Below are 18619 nucleotides of genomic sequence, written 5' to 3' on the forward strand. Positions count from 1 at the left end.
ATATCAAAATTTTGTACTCTTGCGCTGAAAACCTTCTCCGCAGTGGCGACGAGGAAACGAAACGTTTTTTGCCCAAGATACCATAACTGCAGAACTTGCAGATGCGTGCGCGCGAGCGCCTCGGACTCAGGGCTTCATCTTGTCGAATCACTAGTGATCGGGACGAAGATATATTAAAGATGCTATTTCGACGTGGTTCTTGTGAGCTTGACGAACGCGTCAGATTTTAATGCAAGTCATCAAGCAGGATGTGCTACGTCTCAAATTACTGGAAAGTCTCAAGCTTTGATGTACAAAACATCTGATCAAGACTTCTAAGTTAAAGTTACTCTCAGCCCACCTACTCGTGCATAGCTGGATCTTAGTGCAATATACAATAACATATTTCACCATGCTATGCTCAGAGGATGTGGTAGCTGGTTTCATGTGTCATCTGCTGAGCTAGATATGTCGACGTGAGGAAATCATATCATATCCTCGCATCATGAATACTTACGTGATGTACAGAGTACAATCTTGATCTTATTCCAAAACTTTAGAAGATGCCTTTGTAGCGGCACAAGATAAATATTTCTATTGATGTTAGTTCGCGGATATGGGTAAAGAGCTCTTCGAAGTCCAAGTTTCCAGACATATGCTTCTATCATTCAACACACGAGTTCCAAAATCTAAGTTGTCAGAGTGTCTTTCTGACCTGAATGGGAAGACGTGTACAGCGATGAGGCATTGCCGCATGTATTTGTTGAGGTTGTGCAGCTTAATACTGTTAAACAACGGTGTTGCGGATATATGACAAATTATATATATAAGTATCATATTTTATTCTACAGATAACGAACTCGCATAGTAGTTTACGCTTCGAATTCCTCAAAGGATCAAAGGACCAAATTACCGTGGGATACCTAGCCAGTATCTTCGTCCCTCGTCCTTATTAATTCTTTAATGTTGTAGGCTACATTTTTAGCCATTTACATGAAGGTATGCATGCATTGTGGGTATTAAAAAAGGAGATTGCAGTATGTGTGCTCAAATGCACATGTGTCTTCTTATATGAAGTCACAAACATTCTATGTGATACGAAATGCTGGTTCCTACTTGTGGATCTGAATCGGAGACGAGATCGACGTGTCTCTTTCTATAGAAGTGAGTGGCGTAAGCCAGTCACTTTCTACTGGGTATTTTTCACGAAAGTTGAAGCTCAAGCTTTCGAAGTGGGTGGCTTAAGCCAATCCATTATACCGGATATTTTCTACAAAAGTTGGGATTCAAACTTCCCAAGTTCTCGCCCCGTCCATCCAAGATCTTGTATCTGTGGAATCTGAGGTTTAACCTCAGTTCACGCTTGATTTATAAATCAGGCATCCGAAATTATATCAGTAAAACTTCAAGAAGCTCTTGGGGTGTTTTGCATGTGGCTAAGAACAATAACTCATTTTAATTCAGTTGCAAATTCACCTTCGAGGACGTAAGTCGCTCCCTTCAAGTCGGGACTGTTTTCTCTCTATACGTCGGGAATCGCTTCCTCGTCGCAAAATCGTATGTGCTATGTTTTTATAACTGTTTGTGAACTACGCCTTCTTGCACCAGGTAGCACTTCGAGCGCTTTTTGCAACGACACTCGATTTTAGCTTGACGATGCGGCTGTTGATCTTGTCGCGCATTCCACACTCTTGTCCTTGTCCGAGCGACATAAAAGGAGTTGGGGTACCACTCGGTCCATTAATACCGCAAACTGGAGTGTTGACGAGTGAGATGATTTTTCATCTATTTTCACATGCGAGGATGACACTCGAGCGGCTGCAAGAATCATCGGAGATGCTGCAGTAGTTATTTTACTGCAGTCGTCTTTCTCAAATGATTTGAAGAACACAGCCGTCAGTTCTATGCATCATTAGATTATGGAGCATATCGCAACTCCTGTTTTATCGTACAAAACGATGCCTTTGAAACTGTCTTTGTACCGTGGTGAAGTGAACGAGTCTTTCTCACGATGGTTTGTCAAGTTGGATGCAGCGATCACTGCAAGGCAACTGCGAGACCCCTTGCAGCAAGCTCCATCCAAGCGGGTCGTGCAAAGTGTTGGGCGTAAGAGAAGCGTTTAGCCGATCTAAACTGCTTTACCAGCTACAACAACCTCAAAGTCGAGCGAAAAAAATGCGTTTGAAGCACCAAAGAGTGAAATTCGTGCCTGAGTTGAGTTCTTGAAGCTTTGTCAAGGTTGTTTCGACCTGCACTCGTGCTTGCTACTTGGTATCGAGCATTGACGACGAGCCAATTGTCGTTTCAACGCAAGTTTTAGCGTTCATGGTAGGCTTGAATGATGGTTCAATCCGGAATCAAGTGTTCCTTGAGTTTTTTAAACGCTGGACGCCGGGCTATGCCATCGACCGAGCGATGCAAGAAGAATTCAGCATCAAGCAAGCCAACTGCAATGGCTTCATACCAAGCGACCGGTACCTCGCCTGGAAATGAGCATCCTCGCAACGACGGAGAATGTTTCCATTGTGGGGAGCAGTTACGAGTCGTAATGCCTGGAACTGCATCGTGTCTTTGCTGAGTCGGCAAAAGACACAGGGTGCTCGTTAATATAACCGCGGATGCTATAAAGGTCATCGACTCAAACGCTGCGAAGGGTAAGGAAGCGGGAACGACTAGTTGAAGGCTCCCTACTGGGCCCGAGAAGAGTACTGTAGAAGTTGTGGATATACAAAACTCGGGTCCCACGCCGAATGGCGAAATCTCGCAAATATGTGCAATCGTCGAAATAACTATTGACGATGACATCATTATAGCGGAAGTATTTGATGATAGGACACAAAACGAATGGCTCGATGAGTAGTCGCGGGGCGCTCTAAGCTCAAAGCCCGTGTATGAGATTGTCAAGGAATATGCTGATATATTCCCAGACAAGGTGTCGGACGAATTGCCATTCGACAAGAACAATGGTCATAAAATTGACAGACTTACTGGTATGAAGTACTGTATCACACGGCAGTGACGGTGCCAACCAGCCAGTCATTGCAGCTGACGAGTTTTTGCCCAGCGACAGAAGGCTGGTCATGTGCGTGAGAGCAAGCCTCCGCATTGTAGCCAAACCTCGTGTGTGAGGAAAGCCACAGGTGGCTGGCGCATTGTACACGCTTTCAATATATTGTACGATGCAGCCATACCTGCCCAGTCTCCGGTTCTATGCAAAAATATAGTTCTTGGTAAAATGGTTGACAGTACTATTTTCAGTGCGATCGATTAAGAATGCGCAATAATGATACACCACTAACCTCAATCAGTACCACCAGTGATATGATGTGGGAATGGTTACTGATGCCACAAGGTTTGAAGAATACCAACGCGACTTCAGCAGAAAGGCCGCGAATCTTCTTCGTCAACTGAGAGAGCTTGCACGAGATACTCGTTCATAGTAAGATAACGAGTGTAAAATCTGGTGTCGATCTTCATCTTGACCATCTTCGTCAAGCCTTCCAAGTTATGCGAGAGAATAAACTCTATGCTTATCTGAAAAGTGCAATTCCTTTGCGCCGAAGGTCCCCGGTCTTGGCTGCTCTGTGGGCAAGAATGGCGTTTGTGTAGATCCCGAGACAATCAAAGTTATCAATAATTGGTCTGTGCCAGCCAATGTGAAACAGCTGAGACAATAGTTGGGCTTGGCCATCTATTTGCACAAATACACGCGCAATAATGCAGCGCCTAACGACTCTTTTAAAGATGAACGCTGAGTGGGAATGGTCAGAACATCACCCGGCGATGTTTGCCGAAGTGAAGAAGAGCTTGAGATAAGCTCCCGTTCTTGTGATTGCAAGCCACGATAAACCTTTTCATGTAGTATGCGATTAAAATGGGTATGCCATCGGATGTGCGTTGATGCAACAGGTCGAGAACGAGTTGTTTCGTATGAGTCGCGATAAGTATGGCGCGCGGAACGGACCTAATTAGTTCATGAAAATAGATTCTAGCAATGAAGATGAAGTATGCTTTGGTCAAGTTTCGTGTGTAATTGCTTGTAGAGGAGCGCTTTGCGAACTATACAGATCATGCCGCTCTGCGTACGGCAACAAAGATTCCTCATTTGATGGTTTTTCTTCTTTATGAAATCCGACTTTGTTATACACTACACGCAAGACAAACATCTTAGTCGACACGCTGTCAAGATGATTTATTGTCCAGGAGCGTATACATGCACGAGTCATGTCGACAATTACAGGCGATCAGAGTGCAAACTTCGGCTACAGTTCGCGGAGACATTGTCATGGAGTACAAGTATGATAAAATATGTCAGAACTTTCTAAGGGAGTTCAATGGCTCTTCCGATGATGCACTGCAACGTTTCGCGCAAGATCGCGTGTTCACCGTTATGTAGTACACGATGGCTTGTTGCACAATGCGGTTGAATTGGAGATGCAGCAAGGGTTGTTGTTCCAAATGACGAAGGTATGCGTCATCGTATCTTATATGGTTCTAATGACAGCATGACGGCCCTTCGGTTGGCCATCTCAGCCGTGTGAATACGTTACTCAGTCTTTCCCGGGATACGATTGGCCACACATGTAAAAGTGGGTGCGCAAATATGTGAGGAATTGTGAGATTTGCCAAGGAGTGAAATCCATAAGAATAAATTTAGAACTTTTCCGATCTAGGAGCACTATGCCTACGACACATTTAGCACCCAGCTTAGCTGGTATCGAGTGCGCCTGTGTACAGCGCTCTTCTTCTTCTGCATAGAGTTCATCTCCGGACATTACGTCCGCGGCTTCACGGGAAGCAAATCTCAAGCCCTCGGCAGCTGGGCCCAACACACCGCGCCCGCCCCGGGCAACAGATTTCCTTGCCGAGGAGTTGGAGGAAGTTCAATAAGAGTCAAACACTCTTTCCCCAGCATGGTGTGACGAGGAGGATGAAGTGTGCCAACGGCACGACATGAGCCCAGCTCAAACCTTGCGGACACCATGTCCGTTCCCCCGACCTCTTGGTTTCCAAAAAAAGTAGTATTATTACCAATCGCCTCGACGAGGCACTAGGACTAAAATTGGAGGCTGCTCACAGGACGGCTCTCCTGCGCTCGTATCCACGTTCGGTGTTAGACCCTTGTGTGGAGTACGGCTTCCGCTCGGCGGATCCCGCTACCGAAGCGAAAGAAGCGAGCACTCGATCGTTAGGCGTCCAAGTAGTCGGGCCACGGGTCGGAGCTTGGATCAGTGTAAAGCTTTGTGAGCTCGCTTTTTGGTACCCCAAAAGACCCCAATGGTTCGGTACCGCACTCGATTTTGAGCACAAAAGAAGATGCTTCTGTTCCCGCCATGCGAACCATCCCTAGGGTACTCGCCCCTGGCGAAACCGCTGCGGATGACGATGAGTCTTTTGAGCGATGGGGCAGCGGCACCGGAAACTGTCTTCGGTGTCTACCTTACAGCGGAGCCACAAGGAAGTGGGCGTGCGCGTTGAGCGCCACTTTAGATTTGAGATTGCCAAACTCAAGGCGCAACGCCGACTTCCTGCGTATTGTCGCCCTACAACATATGGAACTATCTGTGACGATCCTGCGAGCTCTGTGGTTTCTCACAAGGATGAGTCTACGACCACAGCAGCTCAGAGCCATAGCTTGAGCTCAGCTCATGGCCCTCTGACTTCCCGGGCTACTGCCGAGAAGCACGGTGCGCAAGACGACGGAAGCATAATGATTCTTCCTATCATAAGCGCCCACGACGTCTAGTCAATCTTTCCGAAGTGGCATCTCAAACACCCACGATGAACGTCTTAAGCAATCCCACACAGAACACCGGGTGTGTGCGCAACCTTCTCGGAAGGTTCAGCGTATACGCTAGGCCTCGCGTGGTCACAACCTAGAAAGCGGCGGGGCTTCGTCTTAAAACCAGCAAAAACTGCATGTGTAGGATAGTTTAGCGTTTAAATATAATCAGGTCTCCGACCTCAATGTTTTCAGCATTTTTGCTTCCTTTTCCTTCTGCCTGTCTTGGCTTTCGGCCATCGCATCGCGAACGTGCCGTAAGACACTCAGTCTAGTAGAAAGGAAGTATCCAACTTCGTTACGCACGGTGAGAGGATTGCTATCAGCTAACCCTTCGGCATTCCCACACACACTATGCCCTGAGCCATCGAATGGCGGCTTTATTAGCCCGTTCACTCGAACGGCGTAGCCGGTAGATGAATGCACTGCATTGTTCAGAGTACATCCAACGAGTGGTAACATAGCGCTCCAGCACTTCGGCGTCTCAGCGCAGACGCTGTGAAGAACGTCTGCGACAACGTGCTTTCCGCACTCAGTTTGACCTTCGGCCGGCGGATGGTCCACTCTACTTGGTGTCGAGCGCTGAAGATTGTAGACCGAAACGTTTCAGTGAAGCGTGGGTCTCTGTCAGAGACAATCGACTCCGGGAGTCCGTGTTGCCGAAGGACACGATCGACAAACAGCGTCGCTGTTCCCACACCGTCGATGGTGTCCGGCACTGCGGCAAGATGAGCCATCTCGCTCAAGCGGTCCACAAAGATCACCACACACGTGTTGCCCACCGAGTCCTTTGGCAGGCCAAATACAAAGTCCATACTCACGGGCTGCCAAAACAGGGAGTGTAGCCAATAAACTGGCTAGCGGCGCGGCCACATTCGGAGAGGTTTTCACCCTCTGACACATCTCATATGTGCGGCCATATGGGCTCGTTTATTTGTACAGTTGGGCCACCAATAGTGGCAACTCATCGAGCTGTACGTCTCCTCATGACCGAGATGACCACAAAGATGGATGTCGTGAACCTCATAGCGGAAAGTATATTTTAAACCCTCATCAAGAGGAACCAGAATTTGTGGCGTATCCTCGAAGTCGGTGCTATAATTCAAGAATCCATTATTCAATGAATATTGGTGTAACCGCGTTGTAATCGCGCCGACAACTTACTGATCGAGTATAAAACGCATTGCTTCCGAGAGCCTGTAGCAGCGCTACACACATACTATCACCCGCGTATGCAGCGCGGATCATATCCGTCACTGACAACGGCAGCGCCGTGACATGATCAAGGTCATTATCCGACGCATCAGCGAAAGCTTTCTGCTTTCCTGGCTTATACTCTGCCTCGAAGTTAAATTTTGTTAAGAATGAGAGCCGCCTGGTCATCCTCCGCGAGAGGTGAGGCGACTGAGTCGCAATGCATACATGATCTGTGTAGATTACAAACGGCAAGCAGGTGCACCCTGAACTTGACAAGTGCATACTTCATCGCAAATATTTTCTCGTCGTAGACTGGGTAGCTTCTCTTTGCATTCTTAAGTCGGCGAGATTCGAACGCGATCACCCGATCTCACCCCTCGGCGTCTGTTTGTAACAGTGCACACCTACGATGGCAAAAGTCCGAAGCGACACAGGCGATACCAAAAGAACGATCGGGGTCTGGCAACGCCAGTGTTGGTGCATGAAGGAGGCTGTATTATACCCTGTCAAAAGCCTTCCGATGCTCGGTGTCCCAACACTATTTTGTGTCGATTCTAAGGAGATTAGACATTGGCCGTGCCATTTGCCATCTCTGCATGTTTTGCGCGATATTTATGCAAGTAATTGGCGAGGTCAAGCCACTTGCGCTAGTCTTTTTGGTTCTAAGGAACCGGCCAGTCCACAATGGCCTTGACATAAGCGGGATCCGCTCGAAGGCCACGCTTCCCAACGAATCACCCTAAAAAGGGAATTTCTTCCGCGCCAAAAATGCACTTATCGGTATTAGCATACAGCTGATTTGTGCGCATGCACTCAAGCACCGCTCTAAATTGGACGACTGAGATTCTTCATCTGTCATTTCATGCCCCCAAAAGATGTCGTCAAAGTGGGCCTGAACAACTGCGCCACAAGACGATTAAATGTTGCTGGCGTATTTGATAGCCCTTGAGCATCACCAGCCACACTTAAAACATTCCACTCGGAGTACTCACCGTTGTCAGCGGAATATAACTCGCTCTCATGAGTCATCGGTTAGACCCATCGAACAAATCGAGTGCACTGTTATTTGTACAGCCATCCATATTGTTTTGGAGAAATTTTTCCTGACATCGGCGTCTGTGCCGAAATAGTGGCAGCTCTAGCTTATTGTAAGCTTGAATGATACGACGCTTGTCGCTCGGTTTTCGGACACAAAACATGGATGTCAAATGGGGAGACTTGGTCTCATGCACCATTCCTGCGTCGTGTTTCGCGCGGAAGAAGGCGTCAATGCCCTCACCCTGTTCCTTGGGCAGAGGTATTGGAGTGTTACGCAGTATTTGGTTCTTGAAACCAAATCGATCGACGTTAAAACCTCGGTCCGGTGAAAGGGCCGATGGCGGGTCTTTGGAGACGACGTCTTGAAAATCCTTTACCTGAATAATACGGATCCGTAGGATGCTTCAGGATCGAGGATTCACTTCGTGCGTTCAGCACCTTCTTAGTGTCCTTTAGGATAGCTTCATCCAAAAGCGACAACGAGTTAATCTCATCGTTCGGTTTTATTATGATCACCCCGGCTAAATTGCCTGCCTTCAAGGCACCGCCAAACTCTTTGAAGAACGACTCACCTAGTTCAAGAAGAGCATCCATTGCGGGAATAGCTTCAAGGGTGACATCGCCGTCTTTCTCTTCTGTCATACGGCAAGGGTATATAGCAGCGCGCAATCGTCAACGGAAGCCAAACATTTGGTCATAATCGACGCCCTGTGTCTTGCAGATAGCATACGGGTTCGCCTTCTCCACCCAGTATAAGTTTGACATCTCATCCAAACCAGTGGGAAAACGCACTCGGCGTCGTTAAGTGTCCTCACTCCCTGCTCCATCGGAGCCTTGATGTTATTAGCAAAATTTGACGAAGAGCTGCTATTTCCGCAGCCATCGTCCAGTGGATAACATGCCACTCTACGCGCATCAGAAGGGACTAGCCGAGGTTGCCCCAGACCTCGTCCAGCAATGCCACTCTTGGCATGCAGCGACTGTAGCAGCGCTCAGTAGGTTACGTGCTACTCCACGTTCAGCCCGCAAGCCATGCTCCAGACTCTTGTCCAATACACCTTCGGTGTTTGACAGCTCGAATACTCCGATATCCAGCACATTGACCGTCCCGGTCCAGTGCCCGTGCCAATAGCGATTCTACTTCCTAGCAGATGACTCACCAGAGCGTCACTAGGAGACGTGCGCGTAGCGCCCAAGGTCTTTGACATCTAATCTATCCATGGCTCACGGTATTCCAACCATGCATTACCAAGGATAAGGTCATACCTTGCATCCAATCCTAAGCCTAGACAGCGTTCCACGCTATCAAAGTATAGAAACTTGACATCGAGGTCCACATGGACTCTCAGCACAGTGACACAAGCTCCCGTCGCTAAGCTAACAGTGACGGTGTCACTCACCCGCGCTCCCAGCGCCTCGACGTACAGCTGACTCCCCTCTATCGTGAAGCGTTAAGCATAATTGCCCAACGCATCAAAATTGATAACGATTTTCCATGGCTTATCAGAGCCCTTCACGGTCGCTTTTACGACCGGCAAGTCCGGCATGCACATACACTTCGTGTTCAAGAGCACGCAGCTCTTCGGGCTGGACCCTGCTGCTATCTACCTCATTGAGAACTCAATTTTCCAAGTAAGGCGCCCGTGCCTACTGGGTGGTCTCATTTGTCCGCAACAAACCAGTTTGGTTAGAAGAAGGATGTCGGTTTGACGAACCTTTACGCGTCTGGCGCAAGGGCCAGCTCGTCAGAAGGTGGCAGGTGTCTCCACAAGCAACGGGTGTTTACACGCTGCTCTGCAGCTCGAAGCTATCCATCCACTATCGCAGCATAGCTGAAATATATTGGCTCAGGCCCGCTCGACGAGCTCTAAGGGTGTGCATTCCAACCAAGTCGTGTCTACTTGAAGCTGAATTCGGCATTCAATGCCACATTCACCGCTTCTTTTGAAAAGAAGACGGATGAACACGGATAACTTTCATTCTGGCCACGCCAGTGCGAAATCCCTCCATAAAGATAGTCACTGCTGCTGCCTCGGAGGGGCGGATCTGCTGCCATTCGGGCACCTGAGAGTTCTCAACTGTTAGACAAAGTCCACCAACTCCATCTTGTCCTGTCGGAAAGCAAGGAAACGCGATCTCACGCGATATGTCTGATTAGGCGACGACAACACTAGCAAAGACTAACGCTTCAGCTCCTTCCAGGAGGGGAGCGCAACTTCAACCGAAGCACCGCACGTAAGTAGCCATTCTCGCTCTCGGGCCACGAGCTTAGAGATAGCTAACGTCAGGCGCTGTTTCTCGTTTTGGATCATGGCGAATGCTATAGCCATCTCGGCCTCTCTCACCCAGAGATTCTCCATCCTTACTCTCGAAGGTCCTAACGCTTACCATGAGCGGCCTAGGAACATCTGTCGTCGATGCTGATAGCTTCTGCTGTAAGTGCTCTTTCATAACGAAAAATTCCTCTAGGTACGCGCTTATGGCCTTGGACCCTTGCGCAACGAGGTGCTCGACGCCCTCAGGACCCAGCAGGGACATCAGCTTATTAAGCCCGTCTTGCATGCCCTGGGGCAAATAGGGGTATTCCTCCACCCTCACAGGAGATCCGACGTAACGACTTAGGCGTAGATTGACTCCGAGTGCTACCAAGTGCAGCGGAGCTGCCGTAGCTCTTTCCTTAGAAGGAGCTACGCCAAAGTCACCGACCTTACGTTCTTTCCAAGAATCAGTACTAGTATAACAGATCGCAAACTGCTACTTCTAAGTGCTAAAGACTTACCAAGACAAACGAATCTTCCGCTCAAAAACGAAACAATATTTTATTTGGTTTAGTTGCGGCAGAGCCGTCAATATCTAAAACAATTTCTTAATTAATATTGCCAAACCTAATACATACTCTAATGTGCATTACTACTGGCAATCTTGCCAAGTGGTGGTTTCTTGTTATGGTGTAGCCACACCGCTGTGGTATTACACTAACTGTGTAATACACACCTATGTACGGCTGCACAATCTTGTGCGACCGCCCTATCTCACGAAGGAACGCGTAACCCCGATACAATCGTCGCTAGAGCACAGATAACAAACCCATATTTGATATCTCCAATCTTGCATCGAGCTTGATAAACTGTCTACTGTTTTTTACACCGCGTGTTATTCAAAATCGCACAGTCTCTCAATTTTTATCAGAACATTTCATGTCTCAGTAAAGTCGGCGGTGTAGATGATGACAGCCAACAACTGTAGATTGCAAGTCTCTATTTGTCAGAAATATCATCTCAGATTGGTTCTACTGACCCCGACCTCCACGAGGTACATTACAGTACAATAATTCGGCGAAGAGCGGCTTACTGTATCGCGAGATTTCCCCCGATGTCTTTGCCGCGTTGGAGAACGGCCCTTCATGCATGATGTATATGTTGTGTGCTGCGACGGATGTAGTAACTGCTACACAGCGGTCCAGCTCGACAGCCGAGAAAATTTGCCGCTGAGCTCTCAAATTTGCCTCCGATGAAATCATAGATTCTCTATTCTCGCACTTTGATCGGCCCCCAAGGCATATGACTTGTACAGCACAGCAGAAGAGTAGATACCAAGTGAAACTGACACTATCGTCGGCTACATAGCAGAATCTGACATCCTCATACTTCGGAACAATGGCGATGGTCTTGACACAGTCGAAGGTTACCGTAAACGATGGACCGTTTTGGTAACGGGGTTTCACGTACCCTGGTATGAAGGTTGTGGGTCACACAAGATGGTGTAATCATACACTAGTGTGTTGCACGAAATGGTGTGAATACATAACGGTGTGGCTACACCTTCACAAGAAGCATACGTGGCTGGGCTGCGAGTAGTTATGCGGTTTAATTAGGTTTTCCTATTTGATTAGGAAAACAAATAGATTTAGGTATAGGCGGCTTTGCCGCAAATAAAACAAATAAAACAAGTCAACATATTGACCGGAAGAGTTTATTTGCTTTGGGTTAAGGTTGTGCTTACTCTTGAATAAGCAAATTGCGATCCGCTACACTCGTACAGATTATTTGTAAAAAGAAGGTCACCGACTTTAACCAAGCTTCCTCTGAGTGAAAGACTACGACAGCCCCACTGCAGCTTTGAGAGGGGCGCAGACACTGTGTATCCTTCAAATCGGCAAAGTAAAACTTGGTGTATCGCTTACCCTCATCTTGAAACAAGTTGCCTCCCCACCAAATCAGGTGAAATTTATCGAGTTTGGTCCCGTGCTTCATAGCCGTGATAAGGCATGTAGACTCAAGCGCGATGGTTTTAAATACAATGCCCGCTGCTTCTTCAAAAGAGATACGGCGGCCGTAAAAAATAGTGCGAGCCGCACCTAACGAAGAATTGCGATGAAAATGGTTTATAAATAGCCGTTTTTTGTATCGCTATACCGGCATTTTGAGCTCTCTGCTGTTGGTCATATCTCTCTTTCTTGGTGCCTGAGTATAGATTTGTATTTAGATATCACGTCAGCTTGTGTGGTGTTAAAGCCCGCGATATCTGTTTTCACAATGATATTCCGTGTAATTGAGTGTCGTCTCTAGCGCTAGCGTGAAATACTGTTGCTCTGTCTGATGCATTGCCAAGACCATTGACATCTGAACCTCTTTAAAGAGTTTTTTCTTTATCCTCAGTGAGCTGATCGCTTAGCCATCGTTGGAAGTCAAATGTGCTTCTTACACGCTGTTCGCGGTAACTCACCAGCACAATGTTATAATACCTGGCGCTGCGTCTAATATTCCCTGTGTGAATGTCGGATGAATTCGTAAAAGATTCTACTGTGATAGTCAGTTGCAATTCTGGCTGGTACTGCTTCAAGGTGGTAGACTCACGGCGCTAGATTGCTTTCGTTCGTTACCAAGGACATGCTTCTACAAGAACCTTAGGATAAGGAAGAGCCCTGATTATCACTCGGTCACGATGAAGGTGGAGGGACTCTGTATAGAAGACGTCCATGGAATGTGTGGACTGTTAGCCCCACGCAATTACTTAAATAAGATATCTGAAAATTGAAAACCGAGTATATTTCACACCGTGGCTATAGCGGGATAATATAGTGCGACTGTGTTTTTAAGGTTTGTCGTAGCCATACTTCGCGTGAAGTGTCACAGTCTTTGACCCTAAATGGGATAAGAGTTAGAGTCATATGCGTTTGCATAGACTTGGCTTTGGTTTCATGAACAGGTACTATATTTTCTTTTTAATTTACCTTATCTTAGATGAAGCATGCGGAGTTTGTATAAATTCATACACTCACTCAAGGTGCTGAGTAGCAACCCGCCGATATCGACACATATCGATATAACAACCGTGTTTAAAATAGCGACAATATATCAAGTATTGCAGATAAGCGCCAATTTATAACAATACAGAAGGTATGCCCATCTTACTCTGAAATACCTCAAGTGCAGTCAACTACGTGCCTAACGTGATGAAATCTATATTTTATTCTTGTCCGGAGGAGGTACAGATCCTCAAGTAATCGCATGGATTGGATGCTGCATCTCTTTGCTTCAGTTTAATGATGGGCAACCTTCTGTTTTCTACTGACCATTCGACAATCCCATGTTCAAAATATCATGTCCCGATTGCACATTACCACTAAAAGGTTTTGGACACAGTGAACGTCACCAGAAAGGAGTTGAACCGCATGTTGTCCCAATTATTTTGTTTAACAAAGCTACGCCGTTGCCACAATCGATTTCTAAGCGCAGTGAGGATGGAGATGATCGGAGATCAAGCATTTGTAAATCCGCGAGACACTCGTCTAGCATATGCCGATATTATCGTACGTAAATACTACTTGATACATTTTGTAAAGTGAAATGTCTTAATGCTTTTTGTTGTAGGGTGATGAAAGTCTCAGTGGCAAATTAATTGGTGCTGGTCCGATCTTAGAGCGAATTGATATCTTTGGGGCTGCTGTAGCAGAGAAGTACGTATTTACTTTGCGCACAAGACTTCAAACATTCAATTGTGGACTTATAATTTTAGTGTAGCTTGTAAGGGAATCGCCACCATTTCGGTCGATCGAGTGGACATTACGAATCGCATTGCACATGGCGACTTAGTAAGACTAGAAGGTGAGGTCATCTACACAGGTAGCTCTTCAATGGCTGTCCAAATTACAGGGTATCGCCACGATATCGAAGCTGGCAAGTTTATTCAAACGCTGAGCGCTATCATGACATGTGTGGCGCTGGATGAAAATTTGCGTCCGAGTCCAGGGCTTCCAAAGCTATTGGATCCCCTTGATCTCGAATATGTCAAGAAACACGAGAAAATTGCAGCACAACGAAAAGAACTCGCTGCTCAGTGGCGTGCAGTTCAGGAACAAGTAGATCAATTGCCTCATGTGTCTGTCGATATGATCAAGACGCACAATTACGGACGATCATTAGAAGTGCCCATTTCAGATACGCTGATTGAGGTCCAAAATTCGTTTTTACCAAAACATTTGAATCGCAACAATACTATTTTTGGTGGCGAGGTGTTGACATGGATGGACAAGGTAGCTCTTTATTGCGCGCGTAATTTTACCAAGAATCAGAATATGGTTACGGTCTCTATGAACCGAATCTTTTTCAGGTTACCAATCACAATGGACGATATTGTGACGATGCATGCACGTGTGAGCAGCTCTCGGTAAGAATTGTTACTATAGAAAGTCAACTACTTTATCATACTTAGTAATATTCCATTATACCACAGGCGTCACCACTTAGAGGTTGAAGTCGAGGTCTTTATCGAACGTATTGGAGCCAAAAAGCGCCGCAAGTCTCACACTGGGTGGGTATCAATGCTTTTGCATTTCGCGCTTGATTTTAGCTGATATAAATAACCGTTTTGTGCAGCTATTTTACGGTTGTGAATCTTGATCGCTCATATCGCACTAAGCAAATTTTGACCGGACTCAAGGTTGATGAAAATGATCAGGAGAGCATGCGCACTTTACTTAAGGCCCAACATCGCTGGATGTTTGACAATCAGGAGCGTAAGTTGCTGACCCTTAAGCCGCTATCGCTGTCCACGCCAAACTTTTCGGCCAAATTGTAAGGCTAATTATTTGGAATAAATGCTAGAATACTATTGTACAAAAACATCATGGAAAAAATTGTATGGCTTTAAAAAATGATAATTGTGATCGCTTTTGGCGGTTCTTACGTACGATTTCCGCAGCCGCTAATGTAGTCCCAAGAACTTCGAACCAAGTGAAAAGATCAAAATATGGTACAATGATTAGCCCTGATGATGATGAAAGATGAGATTTTTTTGAAAGTGAGATTCGTATACTGCAATATTCGCCCTATGGAGTGCGTAGTATATTTTTTTCAATCCAACTTTTTAAAAAAATAGATATATGTCACTCACGAAATTAAGTAAAGCAAATATAGATACCTCACATTAAAGAGGTCTTCGGGTTCTCTCTTACGTGGAGCGTGCAAATCCACCGTTTCTGCACTTGCTTAACGCGAACTTGTAAAGCAAAGATACTTTGTGCGAGATAGGCGGTAACCAAGTACAAAACGAATGCAATGTATGCACGAGGGCGAATAGGATGTGATCAGTAAGTGCGTATTACCTTCCAATTGAACAATTACAAGCTATCTTCAGCTGAATATGATCTCCAAAAGTCTGCGAGACAAGTCAAAACTGTTTGTAGTCCGCTTATTCGTATTCGCACCTGCTGTTGTGATTAGGTTGTTAGAAGTCTTGTTGAACGGCAACGCACAGCCACAGTCTACTCTCATAAGCATGCAGCTGCAGCTTCGTATAGGTCTCTGCTCCAGGATACACTGTGATGAAATGCCTTCGAGCTGGATGCCCGAACTTCGCCAAATGTGGTAGCTTTTAAAGGATGTCTCAATTATCGCGCAGAATTACCAGTTTATGTGCCTATAGTGAAACATATATCTTCAATTCAGTCAGCTTCCATATCGGTAGATCGCTCATATCCCGACGCTCAAAGTGCGTTTGTACCCCTTCGTGGCAGGCTGTACCCGGTCCTTTGCATCGATGTGAATCACTCAAGCAAAGACAGTTAAGGTCCGGTTTGTTCGAGAAAGCCTAATGTTTCACCGTTCTTATGTGCCTACCTGACAGTCTTTGGATCATATGGCGGCACGATCGGCATTGTATTATTTCGCTGAAAATTTCTTGTCGGCGATCCTTTCGTAGCCATTGCACTTCTATTATTAGGCCAATATATTATACGCATTTTTATTTGCTGTCTCGATGTACAAACTGCTTCATTAGCCTCTTTTTGCTGCCACTCCTCCGTATCCGATCTGGTATTTACCCGATTCGTTATTTGCATCTCATTCGCTTTCTACCAAGAAGATCTGATCGAAAGCCATCATACTAAATACACGAATTATAACATGACTATATCCATAAAATCATGGTAATTTTTCGTGAGCAACGTTGCACTTTAAGTCATTGAACGAAAAGATGTGCTCAATACGCTGCATCTAACTTAAAATGACCATGTCGGCTTGATTGACGTCATTTTCCGCGATACGAGATTATATCTCACCAGCTGCAACACGTCTCTCGACAGCTCGTTCTCACCAGAAATACTTGTCGATTCTTCGGGTACCTATTCGTGACTTGATCGATTTCTATTGCAGTTCTTCTTAATATAACTGGTCCATCCTTCTCCTACAACGCTTGTGGCAACTGCAGCACTACAGTGCTAGCAGCGATATCCTTCAGAATGAGGTGTGCACCGTTGTTTGCGAAAAGTTGTAGTCATTAAGTCGCGGTGGGTGACTCTTCGACAAAAACTTGGTTTTTACAAAGCGAAACATTCAATGATAGATAGATTCAAAAGAAAATTTGGAGTGCAATCAACCGCAAAAAACATTTTTATCGAATTTTCTTATTGATAATTCGAGTTATCAAAAAAAAGTTATTGAATAGCGAAAATAAAAATTCAGCGTGTATGTTGCTGCTTATACCAGTAAAGTATAATGTTCTTATTTCTATCACTTCTTTAGAACAAGAAAGGTAATCAGCAATGTCTGCAGTCATCGCAACGTGTTCTTGTTGACCCGGATCGCTCAGCGTAGTAATCGAGAAGGGAGTAGCCATAGAGAGTGTAGCACAAAAGACAGAGAACGCGGCGATTATCTATGTAAGCTGTCTTACGAGTTGCTCTAAAGTCAATGCATTCCGCACAAAAAATATGGCAGAATAGTTATTTGATGAGCCTTTGCCATTATGACTTTGATACGCAAGCTAGTTGCATTCAAATGCGAACATTTGCATTTGTCGGTACTGGTTTAACAATTTTCACTCTCAATCAAATTTATTCGGTTGCAGAAAAATCACCTCTCTTGTCATCGTGATAATCCCGAGACTCGAATGTAGGATTTCAAGGTCAGATGGGCTAGGCTGACCAATGTAATATTGAGATATTGTCAATGGGGCAGTCGCGATTATCAGCAGGCGGGTATAGTAAAGCTAGCGACTAAACTAAAAGAGCAAGGTGCGTTAAAAGCGTAAAAATCACAGAATTTTCATGACATGCCGCATATTTCACGAACAATGATGGTTCAGACTACGATATCGGTAACTTTAATATAAGAAATTTCTTTGCGGCTCTATCTCGCTTCAGCAAGGAACTGTAACTGCGCGGTGTATCAAATGCTTAAGGATTGTTGATATTTATTGTCTTATATGTAGTGTTCGGTTCGGAGTGTTTTACTTAGGTTTAGGATTTAGCTTCGAATTTGATTCTTAACGTTGCACTTCTTACAGCGAGTACTTGGTCTGAGATGTAAAAAAGAGCTTACGAGATATCTCAGATTGTAGTCTATGCTGTTATTTCATCTAAAATTTGCGCTAGTAAGGATAGACAAGCAAAATTAAAGCTTTTTGTGTGCTACTTCTCTATGTTTCTGAAAAGCTGCTCACATCGAATACTTACCCCGAACGTCAGTTGCTTGTCTCAGCCAGCTGACCTGTCAGGGTTGTGGTGAGATAATTTGAATCATTGAGCAAATGTTTTGATGTTCATTCCGCCCACCGAAAAGAATGGACGGAAATGGACTAAGAAATACCTATCGTATACTTTAGATTCTCACTAATCCGTAACTTGACGCAAAAAAAAAACATTTATACATTTGAATCCCTTCTTCTTGATAGAGACGGTACAAATCTGGATTCCTCTGCTTCATTTTGGCTCCGCTGATCTGACCAGCATATTGCACGAGCAGACTTGTTGACTCCGCAGTTGCCAAGTTAAAGCGGAAATTTTTGTAGCGGTATCATATCTGATGATTATTGAATGAGGTTTTTGATGCGTTATCTCTATCGATGGAAACTATACAATGAACTCGTCAGATTTTGCAAATTTTGCAGAATACACTTCAAAAGAGGGTTGGAGGAAGCATTTATTGTAACGATATGCCAGCGATTTTCTAACGCTCTAAATTATGTATCGGATGTGTATGAATGTAAATCTATGATGAAGGAAGTATGTTGCAACGTCATACAAAATACTAAAGGCAAACAATATATTTCAAAATATTCGAAGTAAGCACATGTCGTTTAAATCCTATCAAGCATATATATATATATATATATATATATATA

At 45.3% G+C, this 18619-nt stretch overlaps 3 protein-coding genes across 3 annotated transcripts; 1 reads left to right on the top strand and 2 right to left on the bottom strand.

Moving 5' to 3' along the window:
- Window positions 1–12504: 12504 nt before the first annotated feature.
- PHALS_09516 (uncharacterized protein) lies at window positions 12505–13110 on the bottom strand (the record flags this gene model as incomplete). The annotated part of the gene is made up of 4 exons (XM_024723693.1): window positions 12505–12658; window positions 12722–12795; window positions 12853–12891; window positions 13054–13110. 4 exons carry the CDS (start codon window positions 13108–13110, stop codon window positions 12505–12507), a joined length of 324 nt encoding a protein of 107 aa, XP_024571763.1.
- A 629-nt stretch (window positions 13111–13739) lies between these two features.
- PHALS_09517 (atp-binding cassette superfamily) lies at window positions 13740–15076 on the top strand (the record flags this gene model as incomplete). Its single annotated transcript, XM_024723704.1, has 5 exons — window positions 13740–13808; window positions 13870–13955; window positions 14015–14665; window positions 14732–14809; window positions 14875–15076. 5 exons carry the CDS (start codon window positions 13740–13742, stop codon window positions 15074–15076), a joined length of 1086 nt encoding a protein of 361 aa, XP_024571764.1.
- Window positions 15077–15082: 6 nt separating this feature from the next.
- Window positions 15083–16202, bottom strand: PHALS_09518 (uncharacterized protein; the record flags this gene model as incomplete). Its single annotated transcript, XM_024723715.1, has 4 exons — window positions 15083–15106; window positions 15189–15265; window positions 16001–16026; window positions 16117–16202. The coding sequence occupies 4 exons, from the start codon at window positions 16200–16202 to the stop codon at window positions 15083–15085; spliced, it is 213 nt and encodes a 70-aa protein (XP_024571765.1).
- Window positions 16203–18619: the final 2417 nt, after the last annotated feature.

The sequence above is a fragment of the Plasmopara halstedii genome (assembly GCF_900000015.1).
Source record: "Plasmopara halstedii genome assembly, contig: Scaffold_42, whole genome shotgun sequence".
NCBI classification, from domain to species: domain Eukaryota; phylum Oomycota; class Peronosporomycetes; order Peronosporales; family Peronosporaceae; genus Plasmopara; species Plasmopara halstedii.